At 45.5% G+C, this 27902-nt stretch overlaps 1 protein-coding gene across 2 annotated transcripts; it reads right to left on the minus strand.

Annotated features, from left to right (window-relative positions):
• Positions 1-1929: 1929 nt before the first annotated feature.
• Positions 1930-27883, minus strand: jazf1b (JAZF zinc finger 1b; the record flags this gene model as incomplete). Of its 2 annotated transcripts, none has more annotated exons than XM_080767745.1 (5): positions 27683-27883; positions 11825-11897; positions 7616-7926; positions 5601-5770; positions 1930-3198 (listed from the first exon to the last, which is right to left on the minus strand). In XM_080767745.1, the coding sequence occupies exons 1-5, from the start codon at positions 27807-27809 to the stop codon at positions 3022-3024; spliced, it is 858 nt and encodes a 285-aa protein (XP_080623871.1). In that variant the 5' UTR covers positions 27810-27883. The 2 variants fall into 2 exon arrangements, with proteins under 2 accessions (XP_080623871.1, XP_080623872.1); XM_080767746.1 differs by lacking the exon at positions 27683-27883 and adding an exon at positions 27444-27532 and having other exon boundaries at positions 3022-3198.
• Positions 27884-27902: the final 19 nt, after the last annotated feature.

Here is a 27902-nt window from a genome sequence, read left to right on the forward strand (position 1 = left end):
TTAATTACTATTTGTTTTAATAGTGGGTTAATGTTGCTACTGTAAATTCATACTGATTCTAATTTCTGCATACTATTCCATGTAGGCCTACTTGATGACCTTATCACATTTGTGAATTGTGATGTCTGGCCTTTTTAAGCCCAAGGAGTTTTTCGTGTAAAACTAATGCTTGGAATGGATTTAGAATCATGAAAACCCTTTAGTTTGACCCTAGCCCCTCTGGGAACCCCATGGGTCAGCCCAATCGATTCGTGCCGAACCGGGCTACCCGTGGGTCTCAAAAATGTCAGAAACTTCAGTACCATTGGGTTCTGACTTGTAGGGCTAGTTTGACCCCTAGTTTGGCCATAGCCACTTGCCCAAATATGCCCAAATGTGCGGAATATAAAAAAAATGGAAATACTTCAGTAAAGTTAAAGTACATGTACCTAGTTACTTTCCACCACTGCAATCAGTAAAAGACATTTAGTTAGGCATATTAATATAATAAAGTACAGGAAGCAAATTTACTGTGAAGAAATCCAGTCCCGTTTACAAAACGACGTCGGGTGCTTGCCATGTACACAAGTTTGTTTTTATTCTCTTAACTTCAGAAACATATGAAAATATACCTTTAATGCACTTAAAACGTAACAATACATTCACTGTATATGCACACAATATATATTATATTATCAAACACTTCCCTCCGTCAACTGGCAGTATAATACTGTCACGGTTGGTCATCCACCGTACCTTCCAGAACAACGGACATCCATGCAGCGGAAAAAATAATATGGATGAATGAATGTCTCATTGTCCCAGTCTCCCTCACCCTGGTGATGCCTTAAGATCCTGTTTTAACCCACTTAGGCCTGACCTCGAAATTGAAAAAACTTTTTACGATTTTTCAAAAATAGCAGACCTACAAGCTCGTAGCGCGCCACTCGGTGGCGCGCTACGAGCTTGTAGATCTGCTATTTTCCCAATAGCTAAATTATAACAATGTTTAAAACGCCAAAAAGGGGTTTTAAGGCCTTTATATGAAGTTATAGTGCCCTTTTCCACCCCATGTGTGTTTATGCGCATGTCTACTTTTGATTAGGTCTCTATATAAATTAACCACTGTGTTCTAAGTCGAATGAATAGCAAAAAATAGCCGACCTAACGAGCCAACAACACGTCGCACACTGACACATTGTGTGTGTGTGTGTGTGTGAAACGGCCATTTTCCTATCTTAAGGTTGTGGTTAAAGTGGTTGGAATGGTTATGGCACAAAAGCAGGACCCATACACATGATTCAGTCATAATGAGGTGTGTGGAGATGTCTTGATGATGATTGGGACTAGATACTTAGCCTCCATCTTTTCGTTGACACACATGCACGACGGTTCCATTTGCTGGGGAGCTAGTCTTGAATAACAATATAGAACAAAGTTCAGGGCTCGGGGGGGGGGGGCAGAGACGAGCCCGGAGGAATGGCACACAATCAGACTGAGCTGTCAGTTTGACGTTTGATTCAATGTCGACTGTATATATATATAGGGCCCAAATGGTCCTTCATTGTCGAAGACGGCCATTGATAGAAAGATCTGTTCTGGACTGGAATGCTGTGGTCTGCGAGATTCAAGGCAACCGGATACATTTATAACATCACAATCTACTAACTATAGAAACTGCTTTGGCTTTCTCTAAAGCAATGGTTTCCAAACTCTGGGTTGGGATCCATATTCTTAATGTTTCTCATATGCGCAGTTTGCGCACGCACACACAAAAAAGCTGATTGTAGATTGGTTATATTTCACTATACTTGAAATAGAGCTTAAGTGATTAATAATACGTTTTGGGTCCCAGCCTGCAGGGAGAGACTCGACATAAATTGAAGCACTGCTCTGAAGCCTGAAGGCCTTTTCACTCTTTCAGTGAACGCAGTACGGTTGGTGCGTTGTAGACCAGAGGTACTATTGGCAGTACGGTTGGTGCGTTGTAGACCAGAGGTACTATTGGCAGTACGTTGGTGCGTTGTAGACCAGAGCTACTATTGGCAGTACGTTGGTGCGTTGTAGACCAGAGGTACTATTGGCAGTACGGTACTGTGTTGTAGACCAGAGGTACTATTGGCAGTACGTTGGTGCGTTGTAGACCAGAGGTACTATTGGCAGTACGTTGGTGCGTTGTAGACCAGAGGTACTATAGGCAGTACGTTGGTGCGTTGTAGACCAGAGGTACTATTGGCAGTACGTTGGTGCGTTGTAGACCAGAGGTACTATTGGCAGTACGGTACTGCATTGTAGACCAGAGGTATACTTCTGGCGTCCTTAACGCGTTGGCAACTGCTTTAATAATTACAAAGTGCTTGGAAGTCCCTTCGCCACGGTACGGCAAAAGGGCGCTGGAAATTAGCTGGGAGCCACGATGACACCGACCAATGAGTTCCCGCAAAGGTTCTGAGGAACTGCTTCGTCAAAACACTCGGGGAAGGATTGTGGTGCTGGAATACCTAAAACTGTCACCTGAGATCATCCTCTGAGAAACGAATTCTGTATAATCTATTCCCCCGCCCTCCCCTCTCTTCCCGTTGCAGGGCGGGGGAACATAGAACCAGCCGGGGAACACGTTACATCCCAACATGATAGGCGACCACTCTACTCAACATGCTCCCATCCACAATACAAATGTCCAAAGAAACAAAAATAATAATGCATATAAAAATAAAAACATGAGTGATAGATAGCTTAAAATGTGCAAAAGTACAAACATGTGAACCACGCAAAGATACAGCATTCCAAAGAAAAGGTGGAAAAACAATGTATTTAAAGCATGCAATCAAGTAGTGTTGGTTCAATAGTGAGGAGAAGAGAAGAGAGAGAGAGAGGTAGAGGGGAAAAGAGGTAGATGGAAAGTTAGACAAATGGGAGAAAGAGGGTGAAAAATAAGGGGACCATAGCCACTGCTGGTGATGGTGGTGGTGCAAGGTGTTCGGGTGGTGGCTGGGTGGGGGTGCCATGTGTTTTGGGTGGGTGGTGCCAGGGTTTATCTTCCTACTGCTGCATCTTGCGGAGCATGTCGGTGGAGATGGGCGGGTGGAAGTTGATGGTGTGGTGGCGGAGGCCCTGAGAGGTCTTGTAGCTCTTCCCGCATCGGCACTTGAAGGGTTTGCGCACCCTGATCTGCGTCCGGTGGCCGTTCTTGGCGTGGTACTTGATCCCGTTCACGTTCTGCCAAGAAACGGGGGGGGGGGGAGGGAGGAGGAGAAGTCAGGACACGTCCGTCAAGGAATCCCAATAGGCTCTATGCACTGCACACACGCCATTTTGGAAAGAATTTGGGCCCCCTTCCCTAATTCCTTTACAGGTGTTACCGATGATACTAATGAAGGCTCTGTTCCATTCTGTGTCAAACAGAGTCAGGGTGCGTGTTGGCTCACTGGAAACACACCAGTGGGTCTCAAAGTGTCCTTAAGTGGGTTCCAAATGGCCCTGTACGGGTGTGTAACTCAAGGGTGTACAAATGGAACCACAGTTCCATTTGTACACTCTCAGAGTTATGGGGGGGGGGGGGGGGGTCCTTGAAATTAAAACGTTTGAGAACCAGTGTACACTACATGGAACAGAGCCTTAATTAGTATCATGACTAACACCTGTGAAGGAAGTATAGGAAGGGGCATAGATGGAGCCCATTCGACTCTCTCTCACTACGGTGCTACCATGACGTGCAACAACACCACGTTTTAGAGCATACAATAATCTGGCATCAATGTGGCCCCTGGGCGCATGTGCATTGTGGCCACATGCGGCCCCCACATCACTTAATATCCCCACAGGTTAATATCAGAATATTGATATATTATATTGATTTCAGCTAATTACTAGTGTTAGAATGTTATTGTCTTTTTCTATGTCCAAATATTTGTATTTTTACGGTCAGACTAATGCTCCGTCGGAATTACATGCGGTCCCCAAAGTTAACATAACTAACTAAATGCAATTCAAATTAAATAAAAAAAAGTTACTTTTCAGGATTCCAATTAAAAACGATAGCAAAAAAAATATTCAGGATTTCAATTCAAATACATAGCTGATCTACAGCTAGATCGGCTATTTTTGCCACGACACTAATAGTATGCAATGCGGCCCCTCTGGAGTGAGTGTGGAAATATAGTGGCCCCTCTCCATCGTCAACGTTGCCCATCCCCGTTTTAGAGCACAGCAACAGAAATAGTTGACCTTTAATAACGAAAATAACTTCAAGTTGGGTTTTTCGGCGACCCCCATAACGCTATAGCAGCATCCTGCTGACCATCTGTGTGCCACTGTACTGCCGAACAGAAGATCTTAGAGAAGGCATTTGGACGAATCTATATACCCTTGTCCTCCGTGTTGTTTTCGGTGTGTTTCCGAGGGCTGCCTACTCGCTGCCGATGACTATGTCATCGCCCGTAACCCTGTCATTCACGTCAGCAAATGCAATTTTCTCAAGCTGCACATAATTTATCCCCGACCGCACGCGGCCCAGATGTGAATGGAAACTGCAGTAAAAAAAAAAAAAAAAAAAACACTCAATCGCTGAAAGTGGACTAGATGTAACGCAGCCATGTCGACATGCTGTTATGCTTCGGTTAACGCATCCTGGGCGGGAACCCCTTTTGGTGTTTTAAGCATTACGTTATACTTTAGCTGTTGAAATAAAAGCAGATCTACAAGCTCATAGCTGCTATTTTTGAAAGAAATCGTGAAAATGTAGCGCAAATCATTGAATATATATTATTTCCGAGCGAACGTTTTTAACTCGGATCTTTGCTTCTGGGGGGTCCCTGGAACAACATATTTTCCGATGGGGGTCGGTGGCCAAATACAGACAATTCTGGGGCTCCTAGCTTGACATGAAATAGTTTGAGAACCACAGACATGGAAACATAAGGTTTTTCATAAAACGGTCATGATTTAGAAGACAATTTTTAGAATCTGATCTCAGGTCAGAATGGGTTAACACCCTAGTGTTGTCGTCCATTCTCTACGGCAGGATGTCTGTCTGCAGCACGGTGACTTCACATCCGTCTGCGCTGATGACGCTCTGTGGGCAGACGAGGGGCCGACCGCATCAGAGCTTCAAAGGCTCAGGGTTTCAACTGTACGGCTTTCCTTTTGGTATCCGTCGAGTCATGAAGGGCTACTGTATTTTTCTCAGACTGGCAGACCCCCAACTTTTGCCCTAATCCAGATTGATACCAGATTGTTGTTTTTTTTTAATCAAGCATGAACTGCAGGAATAGGAACATGGATTGGAAACTGATCTTTGTCAACTAGAAACAAACAAAATGGAACAAACCTCTGCGTTACTTTAATTTACAAAAAGTCTACACAATTAGAGAACGTAGAGAAGAGCAGCGTTTTGCCCGTCGTCTCTCCTATACGGTACCAACGTCAATACAGCATGGAAATGTGTACATATTCTTAACTTTGGTTTTTTTGGCCAGGTCTGCGAGGCTAAATGTCATCAAATGGCGGTCCGTGGGGGGTGCATACTTAGTTTAGACTAGTCATTGGTTAGACATGGGTTAAGGTTAGGTTTAGGTGTGCTGCCCCATGGGAGGTTAGGGTGAAGGGCTTCTCTACCCTACCTTGTATCTCTTTTTGCAGCCGGGGACGGGGCAGGCGAAGGGCTTCTCGTCCCCTCCGTTCATGCACATGGAGCTGAGGATGGACTCTGAGCTGACGGCGCTCTCCGTGGTCCACGACTCGTCGCTGTCCGAGTCCTCGTAGTCCATGTCCTCCTCGTCACACTCGCTCCCTGAGGGGGGGGGGGGGGGGGGGAACATTTTCATGTCTCTTATGTTATTTATAATTTCAAAACATAAAATAAAATAAAAAACATTCCCGGAAAAAGCAACATGTTTCATGGATTGAAAACAAAATTCACATTTTCAATAATTTCATGAAGAAATCAAAGAAAAGATCTGAGACATTCCATAAATTAGAAAACGAACGTTTAAGAAGTAGTGGAAATAAGACGATCTATAAGCTCATCACGTGGTGCAAAGTGGCGCGTTGTGAACTTGATGTAGATGTGCTATTTCCACTAGTTTGGGGTCCTGGGCAAACGTCTAATTTCTCTTTTGGGTCACGAGCTAAAAGTTTGGGAACCACTGGATTAGTAGTCTCGCGTTAAATTGACGCACACACTCCTCTCTCTCTCTGTTTAATTAATTAGTCTCATGTCGCGCAGCTGCGTCTAGATTCTCCCGGGAGCTACATATGCCATAGAAAGCATAGGTGGACCCCAGGCTACCAGACTGTTGACTCTCGCAATTTCCAAATGCTTCCGTCATACAGTCTGGAGCAACGGAAGTTATATCCTGAGTAAAATACAAAGCGGAAGTGAAGCCTCCTCGCCACTTCCGTTTTGTCTTTACAGTCGCAATTGTACCACAATATAAATCAAAATCATCTAAGCATAATAGAGCTTTCTGCTTAGCAGAAATGGAAATGAAAAAATAATCTCTAAAAGATATTTTAAAATATATTTTCGTGAACGGAAATGGCAGCTTCCTTACTCTGATTTCGGGAGGTGTAGTTCCAGACTCTATATAGCAGTCGGAGATTGTGGAATAGCTGTCTGGCTATACGAGAGACACAGAGAAAGACACAATGCGATACTGGAAACATGGCTACATGGAATGGACGGCTCGGCCATGTGTTTAGATTTCAGAATGGACCAGGACTGCATTCCTGAAGTAGCCCAGTTGATATGGACCCCACGGCCGAGGGCCCAGGGGGTTTAGGAATGAGTTCTGGACGGCCGAGGGCCCAGAGGGTTTAGGAATGAGCTGGACTTATTGTTGGGAACAGACACGGTCCCATGTGAAGAAAGCTTTTCACAAAACCGCTCTGGAATTCTCATTTTGGAGTGACATTTTGACAAAGCATAAATAAATATCTCATAATAATGAACAGTTAAAAGTTATCAACTATAGCACTAAATAGGTCTTCTTAATAACTAGAATTGGGAGATTCATAAACTTTTCTGGACTGTGTTTTTAGAGGCTAATGTTCCAACGTCACGTGCTTCCTTTCGCAGCCCAGTTTGTGGAAACACTGAAGGATGCCAACCGTGGGAAAGAATTCAGCCCCGTCTGCAACGTCTCCCGGGGGTTTTACTCGCCGCTATTGTCTTATTAATTAACATTTTAAGATTAAATAATATGAGAATGTTTTGGCTCCAAGGCTACAAAAAAAGGAAAAGGAAGAGAGAGAGACACGCTTAGGAAAGGATTTTCTACCAATGCAGTGAACACGGGAAACATGCTTACTGAACATAAACTACTTGGAATAAGCGCACAGTATTATAGTGAATAAGTGCACATATACACAGTATTATAGTGAATTAAATAACAGGCCGTTTCTTTAAGGACTGAGCTATTCTAGAGCAGGGGTTCCCAAGCCTTTTTGGCCCAGGTACCCCTTGGGGGGGGGGGGGGGAGGGGGGAGTTTTTTCCAGGTCCCCCCCTCATCCTCGCAACACCAATAAGCATATTTACAACCTTACATTTAGATGCCAATTTGGAACTATTTGTATTAAAAGCTTTTCAATCAAAGTCACAACACTTATTAGAATAGATAAACGTCTATAGTTTACCTGTAGGCGTGCTGCTGCGGAATGAGGACGAGGGGGTGATGGGAGGCGTGACCGGCGGCGTGAGGTTACCGCCGCCGCTGCCGCTGTGGCGCATCGGCGCCACGGCCGCCGACACGCTGACGCTGCGCGACAGGAGGCCGCCGCCCGTCAGACACAGAGGCGGCGCCGCCGACGACACGCTAACGCTGCGCGACAGCTGGGCGCCGCCGCCGCCGCCCGTCGTCAGACACAGAGACAGCTTCATGGGCTGGGAGGAGGACGCCTTCTTCTTCAGGGCCTCGTGTTCACGCCGCGCCGCGTCCGTCATGAACCTTGGTGGCGACGCATACATGGAATGAAGGAAAAAATTCAAATCAGGACTTTTGGTATTATCATTCTAAATATATAGCCTCGGAAAAACCCAGACGTTTTTATTTCCAGGGAGAAAAAAATAAGTCTGGGTCCGAGTCCACTTCAATTCGGCATAGAGTAGCGCAAACGTCACTCACTCTCTGCTGATTTCTGATCGTCTGCACCTTTGTTATAAAAACACACTCCTCTCTCTCTGTCGCTCTAATTAATTATGTCTAGCAGCTGCGCATAGTTTCTGCCAGCGGATCCTGCCGAGCCGTTTATGCCACAGAAAGCATATGAGTTCCAGGCTATACTAAACCTATTGTAGCCAAATTTGACTGAGGGACTGCCATTGGATTTTAGATTTTTGTTTTAATTTTAGCTTCAAATTGACATATTGGTTGTTCAGTTTGACCCACCAGTTTTGGAGATATGGCATATACTCATAGAGTAATGTCTTGCAGAAAAAGAGTTGGGAAAACGGGTTTGTAAAGTTCACTTCTGTGGTCTCTGACATTACACCTACGGTATAGCTACATGTTTAAGCATTTATTTTACATTTACATGTCGATTTCAGCTCCGACACTTATTTCAGACATGCTCTATACTAGTACAGACCTGGGCATTGTACGGCGAAAGATTACTTGATAATTAGAAAGTAAAACATACTTTCATTACCATATGGGTGGACTAAAACCGCATTGCTTTTATTTTGAAGCCCATGTATTCTCACTGCACGTCAACTGTGCACGTGAATTGCGTGTGACTGAGAACCTGTCTTCCTTCCTTCACCCCCCTAATATGCGGCTTTTTGGATTTATTGGTGACAACAGCGTCGGTGAATGCAAATAGCCATGAAGCCCAGCTAAGCACGCAGCTCCACACCACGGTATAGGGCAGGCGCATGATTACCACACTTCCTCGCAGGAGGACAAGTTAAATCCCATTATGCTTTATTGCTTCAGTTAAGTTCAGAACGCTAGGGCGATGCGCCGTGAGCTTGTGGGTCGTCTGTTTTCGGCACGCGAGTCGACACCGTTGTTGTACCACAAAGTAAATCTGACAGAACGTGCACACATCAATGCCTGCCAGGGTGCCAAGTCTCAACAATGTCATCACTGGTTGGCTTGTTATTGTGTTTTCAGAACGTTGTTGTTTAATGGTTGTGAGTGACTCAACAGTGCTCATCTCACGCTGATAGTAAGCAGTGCGCCATGTGGGTTGTGAAAGTGGCACCACCAGGGTCCTCCGTATGGATTGGAAGAACAGCTATTAAAACAGCTACCTCTAATGTTCTCATTGGTAAAATAAAATGCTAGTATTTACATGACTTGTAACTTAAACAAAAACATAGTTTTCAACTGGGAAAGGAAAAGTCTCAAGCATGCAAAGTACAAAGTAAAAAAACTCACACCTATGTAAAATGAGGGGTGCTCTTATTGTACATCATCATAAATGGCCATTTACTGCTTTTTATATAGAAATACATTTTATATTAAGCATAATTAAGTTCAGCCTTTTGGCCCGGCCCTCCAAATATTTTCTGTTTCTAATCCATGGGGAAAAAGTACCCCTGCTCTAGTATGTGAAGAGTCTGCCGACTCTGCCTGTGCTATTAACTCATTTTGGATTAAAGAAAAAAATATATTAATCTCCTCTGGTGAAAAGCTGGAGGTTGCGCGATGGCAGGCTCTCAGTCAAATCTGGTCACTACTAGTGTTGCTGCTTTTCCAAACGACAGCCCACGGTGACCCAGTTGCTTTTATGACATTGTATTCTGTTGCTAGTTAAATGACTTAGTTCAATTACTCTTTCATCTTGACTTAAAAATAAGTAATGTCGGACTAGCTTGTAGAGCTGCTATTTTCGGTGCGCAGCATGCTTTCAACATAAGACACGCCGGCTTCAATTTAATTCAAATGACTGAAATCAGTCATGGTGGCAAAAACATAAAATTGTGGGGGTCCTGGCTTAACATTAAACTGTTTGACATCGTACGTTTTTCACCCAACTGATTTAGGAGACATTTGTGGAAATCGGCCTCGGGTCCTAATGGGTACATTTATGTCCCATCGTACGACCAAGCATCAATCAGCCTTTTACAGTAAGGAGGAGCCCCTCCTCCCGTCTTTCAGGATCCCTCTACTACCGTTGGGGGGCTACTGTAAAACATGTGCTTGGAATCAATATAATATCGCTGGATCCATTCCCACAAATGAGACCAAAGTTTATGACGGACAGTAAAGCGCTCGGTTAAAATGTACGTCATAAAAAATAAAAATGTTCGCGCAGACGTCACGCCAAAGAAAAAGTGGAATTAGCGAATTAAGCGAGACCACATCAAGACGACGTGGGTTGAGGGGTTAGACAGTGGCACGGGGTCCCCCCCCCCCTCCTCCCTCCACCATTCAAACACTCTATATCAAAGTGGAGAGAGAGAGGGATGAGTCTGAGGCAATATAAAATCCAATTACGCAACGCCAAGAGCAATTCATCTGATTAATCCACCAGATGAGACTTTGGAGACTGCAGTTTGGCCCGTGGTTTGCGTACGACATATTAGTGAAAGCTGAGTTAGCACTAGTGCTATTTTGGACACCCTTCACGTCCGTGTGTGGGTTTTTATAGATATTGAACAAATATGAATAGTACTATTAGCGACTCCCTCCCGTTCCCATAGGCGGTGTCGTGAGGCCAGGGCCAACAGAATGCACGACATAAGCAGAGAAGAAGACTCGTCCATTGTTGAGCCCAGGGTCGCGCCAGTTTTCTAGTTTGACTCCATACAACGCGTTACCTGCTATTTAATCAAATATTCTACGCTGCCGAGATTGTTTTAGTACCTTTAGAGCATACGCTGAAGTATTTGCAGCTTTCAACGACGAAAATCCGGCGAAAAATGGTCCGTTGGCATGTTATGATCATCAGCACCAGGATCCGCCTCCACGAGGCATTGTAGTCCAAACAAACCCCCCGTCCACTTACATTGAGCTCAATTTCCCAGAAGCCCTAGCAGCCCAGATGATGACTTCTTTCCCGGTTTCGTCATCATAACGCGACGGCCTCGTCATCAGGTTTCTTTTAAATTATTTTAAAACGGCGAATTTAAACGCACAAATGTCGGGTATAGCGTTTTACGCGCGGTTGAACACTGGATTAAACAATTGGCAGCCGTCAAACTGTTAACTTGTTCAGCGCGACCTCTAATTAATGTTTTATTAAGCTCCCAACACCGTACTTTCTCCCATTCAGAGTGAGCACTAAAACCACTAATGGCCGCCATGCGCAGCATATTCGAGGGGCGCTATAGGCCGCTAGCCCCTCCTATGCCCAGCATTGTGCGTCTGTGTGGACCCCATAGTGATGATTTGATTGGCTGCGCACGGAATGTATGATGATAAGAGTGCCCCTCACTTCATACAATTGTGATTTATTTCTTCTAGAAAAAGGCATGCATGACAATCAATAATTTAATGAGCCCAGTGGGGAAACCTAAGTGGAGTCCGTTTTTAACTTAGTTTGTAGTTCTCTGGTCTCTAGTATAAAAGTCAAAGTCATATTACGGATTTGTCACACACGTTACCGCAGTCGTGCAAAAGTTGTTCTCCGCATTTGACCCATCTCTTGGAGCGGCGAGCCGCAGCCGTGCCGCGCTCGGGAATCATTCGATTAGTAGATTTGACCCCCCCCCCAATCCAACCCTTTGATGCGGAGTGCCAAGCAGGGAGGCGTTGGGTACCCAGTCTTTGGTATATGACCCGGCCGGGGATCGAAGCCCCGACCTCCCAGTTTCAGGGCGGACGCTCTAACCACAAGGCCACTGTCTGGTATAGATTGTGTTGTGGTGGTATAGCTTGTGCAGTGCATTGTGGTCACCTGTTGATGTAGCTGAGGGCGACATAGGTGGGCTGCTGCTGCTCCTGTTTCTCTAGGAGACGGGGGTCTGTGTCTGGGGGAGAGAGAGAGAGAGAGAGAGAAGAGTGGTAGTGCTGTGTGCTACTGTATGTACAGTATGGTGGGAGCAGAGAGGGGGGGGGAGGAGGAGGAGGGGGAGCCCTGCCTGTAAAACAACATTATCTAAAGCTGCTTCTCAGAGGGCTGTGATAGACTGCTGCCACCATGTGGTCACATTAATGACTGCAGGGGCATCACCAGATAGATACAGACAGACAGACAGACACACACCTGTTAAAAAGTCTTACAGTAAGGTTTGAATCCTGCTCGCCGCCACCTCATTTGAATGAGGTGATAAATAATCTCTTTAATCTACACATTTCTTTGTCTTTTTCACCCGTAGCAGTAAATGCGTCGAGTCGTGCTTTCTGAAATGAGTCAGGATTATGAAGGAACAAAAGCAGGGTAAGGAAACATATAGTCCAAACTATATCATTTAGCTGGGTCCCCCCTGGAACTCCCTCAAGTACCCCGGGAGGTCCCCGGACCCCCACTTTGGAAACCACTGCCTTATAGAGGCCTGAGAGAAGAACTGTTCATCTAAGGTTCGAGATGATTTATCTCAATCCAAAGATGTATCGTCTTGCGATACTAATATGCGGACATTCTAGGAAAATAAATATAAAGCTTGGACCTTTTATTATGACACAGCCTGTCACAACAACAATCTATACGACACGTGCATTTCTACAGTATGAAAAACCAAAATGCACTTTGCATGATGCGACGCACCGTGGATGTGTAAAACCGCTCACTCTCTCAACGCGTTTTGCCCTTCGTTCACACACTAGATCACCTGGTACCCTCTCGTAAAAAAAAGAAAAAAGCTCTCTTTCCAAAGTGCTTCTTAAAGCAAAGCCTGGCTTCTCTGTGGGTGCGCTTGTCTCTCAGCCATCTCTGTCGTCATCTAACGGCCATAATTAGAAATCTGCAAAAGGTTCAACGTGGACAGAAGTTGCAAAATAACCGTGTGAGAAAAGCGTTGTCTAAATCCAAGGTGTATACACACACACACGCACACACACACACGCACACGAGCACACAGGATTCTTACGCGGTAATGGCTCACAGATGCACAGGTCTTTCCATCCATAAAGTAAACACCAAACGCACGCACGCATGGTGTGCCCCGTGCACATTTTAACAATACGCTACTAGCCCTAATCCTGCCGCAAAAGGCCCAGTGAGGGCAACGGCAAGCAATTCGGCTTAACGTGAACCACATTCAGAGAGGGGGGGGGGGGGGCTTTCTGACAGGAAAAGGGGGTAAATAGAACAACATGTCATTTAGGGGCGGCCATTCTTTCAGCAAGGCAACACTGCGGAGGTGGCAGGCTGGCCCTGGGCCGTGGCTCAGTGGTCCAGGCACCTTGGCTGGTACTCCAGTCCAGTCTGGCAGCGTGCCGCGGGTTATTTCTAACCCTACAATCTATCCCTCTATAGAAAACAAGCCCAAATTGATTAAATCAATTAATTACCAGCTGCATTATTACAAGCTCGTAGCTATGAGCTTGTACATCTGCTATTTTTCAATAGCTAAATTACAACATAATTCCCGCCCCCCAAAATGGGTTAAAGAGGTTAAAAGCTATATATATATATATAAAGCGACACAGACGTCGTCCTCGGGTCTGAACGAGTTCAGAGACCCGCCGTTGTTCTTCCTGCTGCCGGAAGCACTGGAGGAGGAGGAGGAGGAGGAGGAGGAGGAGGAGACGGGAGGAGCTTCAGAGCTCTTCGGGAGGTACGACGCGAGAGCATTTCCTCTCTCAGTGCATGCGACCAAATCCCTAATGAGCAGCTAGACTGTGTGTGTGTGTACGTGCGTGCGTGTGTGTGTGTGTGTGTGTGTGTGTGCGTGGTGATGGGGAGGTTCCTGTGTTGGACTAGCTCAATTAGCTCATACATACTCTGTAAATCAGCCACACTTCAGGTGGGACAGGGAAGGGGGGGGGTGTGTACCGCACAATACCTCACTATTCTTTTTGGGGGGGCCACCCCCACCCACCCACAGTGCCTGAGATTAGGAGCAGGGCTGCATGGGGTGGGGGGGATGGGGGACCACTGTGGGCTCTGTGCAGGTGGTCCTCCTCCTCCACCTCGGTGGTCAGCCTCGTTAGGGTCGTTAGGGCTATCAGCCTCGTTGACGTCATCCTGGCCCACGGGACGCCTCTAGGATACGACGACGGGCGGCGAGGGTGTGCTCTGGTTGGCTGAGGTGGCTGCACCATGCAGCTACTGGTGCAGATGTATTTTTAACTTTATCGTTGTATAATGCCGTTGCCAGTATGAGCTATGCTACTGTATGGGATCATCTGAATTTCTCCCCTAAAGTATCCATCTATCTATCGGCTGTAACAGCTATAGTTTCGGTGTGAGAGAGACACGATGCCTGTAACCATACAAGTTTAGTATAAACCAGGCTTTTACCTCCAGGAACCCCCCCCCCCCACACACACACACACACACACACACACCTCCTTCCCTTATTTGCTTCCAGGTACAGTCTACAAAATTAAAAAGGCCAAACTCAAAACCCGGGGCCGATGATGGCGATATTTGCATGTTGTCGTTCAGCCTCTGTAATTGGGGAAATTGGAATGTACACACACACACAGAGCACTAGTCTGGGCCCACAGTATATACTACTACAGACCTGGGGTAGAGGAGGAGGGGGGGGGTGGTGTTCAGTGCGGAGTGGCAAACATCATGGTGACATGTTTACGACCGTTCCTGCAAGCGGCGGTGGGGGTCGGGAGTGGCAGCACAGCTAATACATTAAGATGTGAAACCTCCCAACAAAAAAACAAAAAAAGAGGAAATGAGAAATCTCAGCCTCTAGTATAGAGTAGAGAGCTCAGTGTTGTTATTCTACCACTGCTGTCTGGAGCGTAGCCTGCGGCAAGAGCCACAGGGTTCATACGCACAGCGCACGCACGCACACACACATGTGCGCAGTCTGCACACACACAGACGCACACACACACACAAACCATGACTGAAACTCGCAGCCTGCTCACGCTCACATATGAAGACTCATAATGCAAACATCGGTGGCACGCAACCAACTAAGCCCCCCCAAGTGAGGCTCTCCAGCGTTGAAGCGCTCGGCCCCTTAGTGGTGGGAGCGTGAACTGCAGGCGGACCCGTGGATTCATGACCGGGGAAAGCCCAGCCGTGCAGCTGGGCTTTTTTGGCCCCGGGAACCCCTTTTGGTGTTTTAAACATTATGTTATAATTTAGCTATTGGAAAAATAGCAGATCTAAAAGCCTGCTATTTTTGGGAAAAAAATCGTTAAAATGTGCCTCAAATCTTTCCGAAAATTGTCATGATTTAGAAGATTATTTATTTTATTTTTTTGACGTCAGGCCTACATGGGTTAACGTCAAGCACTCGTTTTCCCCCGAAATGTGGCGGTCAAATAATGCGGAAATATAGACGGTTCTCTTCCGTTCCGGGTGCTTCAAAACGCCCACCGAGCACAACTTCCACTGGAATGAATAACGGGGGGGCGGGGCTATCAGTATTCAGCCTCTATCCTTTCATTACTCTATATGCACGCAAACGCCACGCGTCCTGAAGCAAACCAAACGTACCTCCCCTCCCATAAAGCTCTGTGCAGTCAGAGAGGGGGGGGGGGGGGGGGGGGGGAATCAGCCCCTGGCCTCTCCATACAGCCTGCAGCAGCAGCAGAGCACCACAAAACAACAGATCTGCTGTCGGGAGGTGAGGAGGAAGAGGAGGAGGGGGGTTGGGGGTGGGGTTGTGGGACGGGAGGGCCGTAATTAGGTCCTCCAGGTGCAGAGATCGGGGGCACCGGTCACTGCTTTTCCCCAATTTATTACTTCCGCTCAAGATTTGGGGTGTGTGTGCGACGTGTGTGTGTGTGTGTGTGTGTGTGTGTGTGTATAGCATTCCAAATTCTTCAAAAAAAAACAAACAGGTTTACTATTGTTGGGAGCAGAAACCACTAAAGCCTCTTCAGGCCACTCACTCAGCGCTCTGAATAAGGTGCTTTCTGGTTTGTCCCCATCGTGGTGTCTCTAGACAGACCCCAGTAAGTCTTGTGTCTGTCCCCCTGGTCGTTTCACTAGACACTAGACCCCAGTCAGACCGCAGTCATAGCGCGCTATGAACTTGTAGGTCTGCTATTTTTGAAAAATCGTAAAAATGCAGCACAAATCTTTGAATTTATTCTTTCGGAGCGAACGTTTTTTTTTTTCCGACGTCAGGCCTAAATGCCACACAAGAACAGTAAACCATTGAGCACAGAGCTTTTGGGAGTTTAACCACTTTGGAAGAAAAACAAAAGGAAATATCAGCTCTACAAAGCACAATTGTTTGTTTTTTTTAAATGTCAGCTATAATAGTCATCCTGAAAATAGGTATGCCAGGTTAAATATGTATGTTAAACTTGTATCGTTCCCATTTATTATACAGGCTCATTTACTACCCATACTGTACAGCCAACTGAGTCAGTCGGGGTCACAGTTGCTATAAATAGCCCATCGGACAATATTTAAATAAATCATCCCATAAAACATACCCGTCGTGGGCAAGGTCTCAGAACTGTAAAAAGTCAGGCTTTTATTGTGTAGACCAACCAGTACACACATTATCAGCTTTTTACTGCTTTTAAAAAAAAGAGGGGGACCACGAAAGGGGAAACCCAAAGCTAAAACCAAACCAAACCGCCCTGCAGCCAAATTTGAAAACATTTGCGTTTATAAAGTGTGTGTGATATGCGGAACACAAGCTCGACGCGGTGATGTGGTACGAGTGAACAGTGAAAAACGTGTGGGGTTTTTGTGCTGTGTGATCCCAACTGGCCAGTTAAAACTTTTAGTTTGTAAAAAACTTTTTGTTTTTAAACTATACCAGTTCTCCTCTCAGGTTGTCGAGAGTTATTATAGGTCTGTGCAGTTATCGTCGCTGGTTCTGGCTGCCGTTTACCGTCCACTAAAATGACTTCCGGTTTGCCGTCTATACCACTTGGCCTGATTCCATGTGAATGCAGCATTAACTGGAAAATAAGGCATTTTTTTATTGTTTTAAAATAAATTACTGTTAATATACGAAGCATAGAGACGTATTCTGGTTTAGTGTGCATTCTATCACACGTTCCACACCCCCACAGGGAGTGCAGTCAAGTGCCGCGGTGTCGAGTCGGTCGGACCCACGGTTCTCCATAACCGCCACAAAAGGCCTCTGCCCGGGCTCTGGACAGAGGCCAGCTGGCCTGTTCTGACATCACAACACTCCATTATTTGGGGCGTGCCTGACACAGAACTCCATATATAGGAATAAAAAGGGACGCAGAGAGATAGATGCATAAATCTCGTTACCGACTCAGTGCTCCACAGCCGGGTACCGGTCTAGTTAATAAAACACACCCATCATCTCCTATATTTGCAGACAGCAGGCCAGATCAAACAGACACCAAACAACTCGCCGCTTTACCAACAAAGGGTTAATTTAGTTAACAGTTCATTTAGTAGCTCCATCCCTCTCCCTGCTGAAATGATATGATTGTATAGTACTACTCGATCTCTGTACTCTGTAAAAGCAAGAAAGACCAACATGAGACAGAGACGCTGACTGCTTTCTTTCAGCGTCGCGTAAACAATCACATTTCTTCCATTGTAGCCCATGCTTTGTAATTGCATCATCATGCTATTATTATGTCCATGGATATACAGTGTGAACTCATCAATTATATATTACTAGAATTTCGCCCGCCTTCGGCGGGCTCATCCCAGTGTCGTTGCAGCGCAATATGGGAAGAAGGAAATTGCGGAAGTTGACAGACTCCACTTCATGTTTCAGCTGTGTTTTTAAACTCAGTAGTGTGCACACAGCGCACACTCGCAATTGCAGCTGGAGGGCGACGCGACACACACACACGCCCACACACACACACACACACACACACACACACACACACACACACACACACACACACAGAGCGATGTGTGGATAAATCAGAGATTTGGGAAATGTGTTCTGAATGGGCCTGAATATATGTGTGTAGGCTGCAACAATGATTTCATAAAGTGTAGTTTAGTTTTGAACAGGCAACTAATGTAGTGATAGATTAATTGAATGGGCCTGAAGAGATAGATAGATAGATTTCTTTATTTTTGTGTCATGCACCAAAGGCGCCCAGCCCACATGGGCTTACAGGACACACCATATCATTGCATTGAATATTGCATTGTGTACAATAAACAGATATGTTTTGTTGATATTCCCTTTTTTTTTTTTGACACAAACAAAACATACTCCACTTCATGTTTCAGCTGTGTTTTTAAACTCAGTAGTGTGCACACAGCGCACACTCGCAATTGCAGCTGGAGGGCGACGCGACACACACACACGCCCACACACACACACACACACACACACACACAGAGCGATGTGTGGATAAATCAGAGATTTGGGAAATGTGTTCTGAATGGGCCTGAATATATGTGTGTAGGCTGCAACAATGATTTCATAAAGTGTAGTTTAGTTTTGAACAGGCAACTAATGTAGTGATAGATTAATTGAATGGGCCTGAAGAGATAGATAGATAGATTTCTTTATTTTTGTGTCATGCACCAAAGGCGCCCAGCCCACATGGGCTTACAGGACACACCATATCATTGCATTGAATATTGCATTGTGTACAATAAACAGATATGTTTTGTTGATATTCCCTTTTTTTTTTACACAAACAAAACATACTCCACTTCATGTTTCAGCTGTGTTTTTAAACTCAGTAGTGTGCCCTGCACACAGCGCACACTCGCAATTGCAGCTGGAGGGCGACGCGACACACACACACACACACACACACACACACACACACACACACACACACACACACACACAGAGCGATGTGTGGATAAATCACTGAGATTTGGGAAATGCGCACGCAAGCACAGAATGCACGGCGTTACAGGATTATATAGGTCACCCGTTTTGGTGTGACACACACGGCTTCCACATTTAGCTTCATACTGGGTGAAAGTGTGTTTCCAAAAATTATTTTTTCGCTCGAAATTCTTATTCACAATGACATTGAGTTGAGGTGATGTTTTTAGGGTAATTGTTGCATAAGCGCTATTTCGCACTGGAGTCCCGTGAGGCGGGCCATCTCACTCCCCTCCCCTGTGTCTGAAGCAGCTAGCATGGAAGCTATATGGAACCTTTCCCTCCGAGTGCACACAACCATGCCGTTATCCACGCGTCCATCCGATAGCTTTTAATGTAAATGTCCCATCCACTGAGCAAAAGCGATATAAGCGCCTTATTCATTCACACACACACACACACATGCACGCACGCACACACACGGGCGCCTGCAGACCCAGCTCCCAGCGAGTGCTGCTGCTGCAAGCAGTGAGTGTAGAGTAGGCGTGGCGCAGCATTAGAAGGGCGCAGCAGATTCACGACATTGAGGGGTAGAAACCATCCCGGTCGCGTGGTTCATCTAACGCGTGTGTCACTGTGAAGGACTGGCCCCATTAAGTGAACGTAGTTGGCGTAGTAGACGCCAACATGACGATTTTGACGTAGGCTGGTGAGGTTGAGCAATAATAGCGTGTTTGACAAAAGTAATATTTAAACAGTAAATAAGACATTTGTGGCGAATGCAATGTAGTCTATATGTTTTCTGGGAGTGTGCAGGTTTTATTTTGCATATAGAGATGTGTGGTGAAAGTGTGGTTCGGTCGGAGAAAGAGTTGGGATAAACGGCCATGTGCTCATGTACCCCTGTCTATTAGGGTAGCAGGATACTGTACTGCACTCCTTAGTATTGCACTGTACTGTAATGTTGTCCTCTGTACTGTACTTTACTGTACGTCTTTACTGTACTGTACTGTACTGCTGTTAGTGTTGTTATTGTTGTTTTTCTTATAATGATTATTATTATTATTGTTATTATTATTACATGCATTATTGTTCTGATGTGAGCTTGTTTGTAAATGAGTGAGTTTACAAAGAAGTTTATTGTTATTATTATTATTATTATTATGATTATTATTATTAGTATTGTTATTGTGATTATGACATGGATTATTGTTGTGATGTGAGCTTGTGGCTGACTCACTATCTAGAAAATAAAAACATGGCACTTCATTTAAAATAGGTTACAGACCCCTGTTATATGCGCTTGTTTTGGGATTATTTTTATAGACCTATTTACTTGTTTCTATGAGACATGGCAACGCCAACAGCGCAGCGAAAGGCATCCACGTCTTTCTCTTGTGAAATGCTGAGATTAGAAACGACCATAATTATGTCATTTCTCAACCTTAAAAAAAAAATAAAGACATCTCCATAATCCTTGGGAAGTGTGTGTAGCAGAAGTAGTCGGCATTGTCATGGTTGAAAGTATTCATGCAACACTGACGCTGTAAGCTGTGTGATGCTAACGCGCTAACACCGTTAGCATGGTCTGTGTTGGTCAAAGGAAAAAGGATAGACTACTGGCCAAAGTGTCATACAAAGCACAACACCTAAAATCGGAATGTGATGGTGACCTATTGAGCACAAACAGACAATCATGATTTGCTTGCTGGACCTATAATTAATTTATGTGCATTACATTTCCACCTCGCACATATAAATCAAAAGCAAGATGGATGCTAACGCGCTAACACCGTTAGCATGTTCTGTGTTGGTCGGAAAAAGGATAGATATGAAACTACTGGCCCAAATAAATGTCATACAAAACACAACACATAAAATCGGAATGTGATGGTGACCTATTGAGCACAAACAGACAATCATGATTTGCTTGCTGGACCTATAATTAATTTATGTGCATTACATTTCAACCTCGCACATATAAATCAAGCCACAGTGCAGTCAGAGAGTAGTTCACAGGTCACACACAGGAGCAGTGAAAGGGGGAGGGGACTTGGGATGGCAGTGTAGAGTAGGCACGACATTGAGGGGTAGAAACCATCCCGGTCGCGTGGTTGATCTAACGCGTGTGTCACTGTGAAGGACTGGCCCCATTAAGTGAACGTAGTTGGCGTAGTAGACGCCAACATGACGATTCTGACGTAGGCTGTTGAGGTTGAGCAAGAATAGCGTGTTTCAGAAAAGTAATATTTAAACAGTAAAGAATACATTTTTGGCGAATGCAATATAGTCTATGTCTTTTGTGGGAGTGTGCAGGTTTTATTTTGCATAGAGAGATGTGTGGTGGAAGTGTGGCTTGGTCGGAGATAGAGCACGAATGAACGGCCAGGTGCTCATGTACCCCTGTCTATTAGGGTAGCAGGATACTATGACAATGCCTTTTATATATATATAACCACCAACATGAATTATGTTTGTTATTTACAGCTATAGGTAGAGTAGTGGGGGCGAGATGGAAAAAGGGGGGGGGGGCGACTGTACCCGTTGTTATACCGATCAAACAACAGCCCCCCTTCTTATCCAACGGCAGAGCAGCACCCCCTAGTGCTCGAACCCTGGGCCGGCGCAGGAGCAGAGGGAAAACGGGGACAAGCACGCGAGCTTGTTTTCCAGGCGCCTAATTATAAAAAGGGAGAATGTGTTTTAAGCAGCAGGCCACCAGATGAGGAGGAGGAAGAGAAGCCAAATCAAGCACCGTCTCTGTAATTAGGGTTCACAGGCAGCTTGGCAGGACGCGCCAGATTTCACACTTCTCTCCGAGCTAGCGGGGCCACAGGCCGGCAGATCTAAGAGGGGCACTGGAGGCTTTTTCCACTCTGGGGCCAGCTAATTGCCTCGTTATTCCCCAATAAGTCATTGGGAGCCATTTTCCCTGGGCTAACACCTTGGACACATGCACGGCACACAATCAGAGAGAGGGGGCTAAAGGATATTAAAACAAGTCGAGCAATAAACAAGAACAACAGAAACGACAGCTGCCTGGGCCGTGTCCGATTTTTTACTGCATTGACATAATACTGGACGGGCGGATCTGGAGTCAATTATGGCTAAATAGAGTAGCTAATTTAGAAGGGGAGAAAAAAAAACAATCACACCTGTGTGAAGTTAGGTGGCGCCCTTATCATAGTACATCATCATACATCATCTCATTCCGGCCAGTCACAATTTGCGTCCTCGCCTTCGTCTTCAATGTTTGCGTTTATGTAATGTTTGTGCACACACACACACACACACACACACGAGGGGCTAGCGCCCCTCAAAAAATGTCCCAAACGTTCTGCTCATCATACAAAGCAGCATCCACTTAAACAAATACACTAAAAATCTCACACACACACACACTGTAGATAGGATACTCACAAGATGTTCCGACAAGATCAACTTTCATATCAACGTTACGTACTTCATTATCAACGGGGAGAAGAAAAAAAAAACACTTTAAATTGTAGGCCACGCCATCATTGTAAAGTCATTAACATTTCATGGTGTTGGCCGGCGGAACTTCAATACAAAACAAACACTGTTAACCAGTTAAACACGAGCATCCATTCCATATTCTGGAGAGAGCTTTCGCAGAATATTGCAGATCAAGACAAGCTCACAACGCGGGGCTTGCTACGCAACAGAGCTGCGGCTCCGGCTATAACGGAAAACTGGAAAGACACTAGCATAGAGCCCTGAGGGACACCGCTCAACCATAGAGGGTCTTTTTTAAGTGGTTGAGGGTCAGCGGCATCTTCCTGGAGAGTCGTATAAACTAGATGGAAACTTTCCTCAGCTCCTGTACACAAAGGAGCTACCTTTTAACAACTTTTTGCCGGGGAATTCTTCAAAATAAAAGGCGCTAGAGTGCCAGCAGATATGGCAGATTTTATTCTGAAAAGCCCCTCCCTTCCGTCCACCGTCCCCCCCCAAAAACCGGGAGGCATAATCTTCCGTTCTGACCTCACGCTTGTCACGCTAAAGTCACTCTAGGAGCGTTAATATTCCAAACGAGAGGCATGGCTGAAGTCAGAAATGAAGACAGAACATTGTCCTTCTGGTCAAAACCATGGAGGAGAGTGAACGGCAGTACACTGCAGAAGGAGAGGCCAACCAAAAAGACCAAAAGGACGCCTATACACAGCCTTAGCACCCGTGGTTTTGATTCTAAAGACCTGTATGCACGTCCAAGGCATAATTAGTGTTTAATTAGTTCTCTGAGAATGGGGCTCGTGTCCAGAAGGTCATCCGTTTCCCCTCGACTGGCAGTAATATGAATGAGACTTGTTTCAGGATTTTACAATGGCCTTATTTCCCTAACAATGTGTTATTTAGGACCCACGCTCACGCACAGACCTGCTGCATTGTGTATAGTGTCTTCATCTCTCTCTGGAAGTGTGCGGCTGCACTGAGGCACTCCAACAAACACTACATCGACAAACATCACCACTCGTGTGTTTCTCCAAAACACACGATATCTGCTCTCCTTAACTTACCCTCCCATTCTACCAACAAGTCCCATTGTCCCAACATGAAGTCCTGCACAGCAGCAGCCAAAAACAAAAACATTTCTCGTACTGTTAGTTGTCGCTGTTGCAGTGTTATTTTCATCCCCTCCCGTCTCTTCCTCCTCCCGAATTTTAATAGTATCTGACTCTGTTGTGTCGTTTGATTTAGATTTATTTAATCCACTTGGTCCAGGTGAAAGAAAATCTATAATTCGTTTCGCCACTCTTTTGACATTTTGCCCGTTTTGCCAAAAGCCCCATACTTGCCTCGCCCATGCCGATACCGATAACGATACTAAAAAAAAAAAATACTTGTACTCTGTCTGAAAGAAATGGTATCGAGACAACTTTACTCTACCCAAGACAACTACAGGCAATGAGGTTCATGAACGATATAGGCATGTTGTTGCCTGTCTGCCTGTGCCTGCCACACACACACACCTTCCCATCTACCATAGATAGGAAGCTGTGTGTGTGTGTGTGTGTGTGTGTGCGTGCGTGCGTGCGTGCGTGTGTGTGTGTGTCTCAACTCCGGGAGTGCTTGAGGGCTGGAGCACCAAACTGACACAATAGTAAAGCCAAATAGCACCCACTGACTGAAGGCTGAAGCTCCCCTCCCCCTGGTCATTGATTGTCACGTATAGGAACACACCTTTACGGTGTTCACAGAACAGGTATTCAAATGCTAATATGGTGGCTTTGTTCCAGTGACCTCGCGGTTCATTCACACTACACTGACACGGGCCTACAGCGGAGAGGCTGCTGTCTGTGTACCGTCGGCCCGTCTGTAAAGAGCCATGAGCTGGGAGGGAGGGAGGGGAGAGGAGGGGCAGCAACACCGCCGGGTAATCTCCAATTCTCCACGCTGACTTAAGACCTGACAAACGGAGCCATCTCAGTCGTCCCACCACGCAATTCTAGCCTACCTAAAAAAAGGTAAAATCCACCCGCCGCCTATATGGCTGAAACAATGTAATTCTTTACCGTTGATCATCGATCACGCTGAAATGTTGAAACAAGATGCTGAAACAATTTAATGTATGCGTTCGTTGTGAACTGAAAGCGCACCACTGTGTTTACTAGCAAACTGTAAATAAAGTAGGCTACAAAAAAAAATACTTTATGCTCTTTATGCTGGCTTCTATGGAATCCAAATGACTGAAATCAATCGTGGCGACTGAGAACTCTGATCCACGAGTATTGTTACTGCAGCCATGTCAAGGTTGTCATGTTTCTGTATGTGTCCTTTTGGGGGCGCTCTAAAGTGTGTTCTATGTTGAGGGTTCTCAATTATGTGTCTTGGTTGCGTCTGTGTTCTGATAATTAAGCTTGTTGGTTACACCTGAGAGAGGGCAGAAGTCTCATTACACTGAAGGAGAGTGCACTGAGCAGATCACTGAGAGAGAGAGAGAGCTCTGTGCAGAAGGAAGAAAGCAGTTGGAAGGAAGAAAGCAAAGTAGACCAGAAGATGTAAAGTAAACGAAGTAAAGTGAACTGTAAAATGTAAAGCAGAAGAAAGTAAAGTTAAGTACAAGAAATGAAGTAAAGTAAAATAGAGAAAAGAAGAGAAAACAAAGAGGGTTTTTCAAGAAAGACTGAAGGATCCAAGTCGACCCCCCCCCCCATTCATGTGCAAGCAGGCAAAGTGGTCAGTATTGTATTTGTTTGTGAAGGTTTATGTATTATCGTGAATGTAACAATATGTCCTAAGTTAATGTTTTGTGTCTTTTGTTTTGTATGTCAGTTCTACGGTGTTTTACAGCACAGTGGTGTTAATAAACAGCAGTAAAAAATAACTCAGAGTCTCGTGCGATGGATGGGCGGCACAAGTGTTCTGATGTCATCAATATGACTATCCATGTGTAGTGAAACAAAGACATTGCAGCGCGCACACACGCACACTACCAGTCTGCTCACTAACTAACTATAGTTGAAGGTTCAGTGTCTTGCCTGTGGGCACTACAGCAGCACTAAGCCAGCCAGGGGGCAGCCCTATAGGACCTGACTGAGATCCTTCCGTTTTGTCAAGCAGCTGCATGCTTTACCTCCTGAGCCACTGCTGCTGCCGCCCCTTCAATAAGCCAATGACGAGATGCTATCTCTCAGGCTGTGAAGCTCTTTCATGCGTGGAGGACAGAGGCATCAGTGTTCTCTCTCTGGCTCAATAGATTACTCTGTGGAGAGACTAGAGAGTAGCATGCGGGGCGGCAGTGGCTCAGTCAGTGGCCGGTATAGAGGCGTATGCATTGCACATGCTTGAAGTGAATGGCACATCGAGTGGCAAAGCAACATGCAAAGTGAGTTTAACATTGTTTAACGTTGTTTAATGCAATCATATTGGACATTTCCGTTTTGATGAATGGGTTTTCACGGCCAGAAAGTAGTTTTTTTGCCACTCAGTATAGGCACTCCTGCATAACTTCCGGGTTTGATGATGATGTCGCATACCCTCTATAGAACCGTGAGGTTCCCACTTCGATCCCTGTGGGCTCCCCCAGAGTTATAGTGTCGAAGTGTCCTTGAGCAAGACGCTGACTGAACCCCCGAATTGCTCCTGATGTGCAGGTTGGTGCCTGGTGCATGGTTTCCTCTGTCATCGGTGTATGTGGGTGAATGTAATGCACAATCTATAAAAAGGCGCTATATAAATGCACCATTTGCCATTGAAGTCACATCTGCACCCAGTCGGGGGTATGACATGACATACCCAATCCCTATTCTCTCTCTCTCTCTATCTCTCTCTACCCCTTCTCTCCCTCTCTACCAGAGCGAGATAACTTACTTTCCACCCCTGCATACCAGCGCTGAGCAGAGGCCCTCTGTCACGATGGCTTTCTGCCTCAGAGGAAAGCCTGGTCTGTGTGTCATTATTAAATTGCCGTGTGATCCGGTCGGAAGCGGATGATATCGTTTATACGTCATGTTGCAGTCATTGTTTTGTAGTCATCAGGCCGGAAACCAGACAACATGACGTAACGATATCACCCCGCTCCCGACCGGGATCATAAACCCAAAGAAGGAATGCTGCCCCAGGCTAAAAGAGGAGAGCTCTGTGAACTCATAATCAACGTCCTAAACATTCAACAGATCCTTCCTTCCTATCCTTCCCACCTGGCCAGCCCAGGGTGACTCATAGCTATCTAGTCTGCTTCCATCCACAGCCACTAGACATCGTTAATTCATGCACAGCAGAAAGCCACACAGGTACACTACACACACACACACACACACACACACACACACACACACACACACACACACACACACACCACAGCTGTTGTGCATCTCACGTTGACAAACGGAAAGTAAAAGTAATACATACAACTCTAAAGCGTCACCACTCACCACTGCAGATCAAAATCATGTGTGCTGTACATTTCACGCTATACGTGTTTATGGCGGGTCAGGAGGAGTGGACATAAATTGTACCACAAAAAAAAAAACTATATTACACTATACATGTGTTACCATGCAGAACAGAACTATTGGTGATGGTGTTTTTGCATATTAGTACTGTATATTTGTATGTCACTGTTCAGATGTTCTGATGAATTGAATATGAAGGACCCCAATCAAGGAGACAAGGGTTTTAATTAAATCCTCTTGGTATTGAACTGTACTTTTGACTACTTTCCTGTGCTTAAAAAAAAAAGGATTCAATCAATCAATCAAGGCAGGAGATGAAAACTAAACCAAACAAATACAAAGCAGTGGATCTGTTTGACTATTACGGGCAAACACGAGTAATGCTCTCTTATTTCATTGTTATGATTTGCTTCATTGACAAGCTATGATCAAGCATGCAGTTGTTGTGAATCTCGGCCTATGTATATGCGCTGCAATAACTTATTGCGGCGCATACATCATTCATACATGCATATAGGCCGCCGTGCAGACTGTTATTGCCAATAATAGGTCCAACCATCCATATCAATAAGATATCATATAGCCCAATCCTCCTATAATGACACCTTTCCTGGGGCGACCAAACGAGACACAGCCTATACTGGGTGGTGGTTCTGTTATTGTGGTTGTTGTAGCTAAATCAATGCAACACAAATGCAACAATGCATTCTCAGCACATTATGCTGCTGGTCGTACTGTAAATACACGGAAACATCAATAGTTACCACACCTAGCAACAGCTGCTGCCAGGACGCAGGAAGTAGCCTAACGCTATAGAACAGCGTCTCTCGATCGCTGCAAACCTCGGCCATTGCAGAGTTGCAAGCAGCAGGTAGTAATATTATTATGACTTCTGTTCTGGTGTCAGCCAGAGGGGGGTCAGTCAGTCTGTCCCCCCCAGGTCCAGCCCCGGGGGCCCGGCCGGTCTGGCCCCCGGCGGTGCTGAATGCATTGCATATATTTGCTTACCGATGTGGTTATCCTCGATGTGCACGATAAGTTCGGGCAGAGACTCGAAGTGAAGACCGCAGAGCCCGAACCTGCAAGTGTTGTTGAAGAAAGAGGCAGCCGCGATGCAGCCAGTCATGGACATCATGGTCGGTCGCTGCTGCGGCGCACTCCTCGCTGCTGATGCATTGGGTTTGGAAATACTGGAGGACTGACAGACAGACAGACTGACAGACAACAG

This window comes from Protomyctophum bolini (assembly GCF_963924005.1).
Source record: "Protomyctophum bolini genome assembly, chromosome: 7".
In the NCBI taxonomy this organism is placed as follows: domain Eukaryota; kingdom Metazoa; phylum Chordata; class Actinopteri; order Myctophiformes; family Myctophidae; genus Protomyctophum; species Protomyctophum bolini.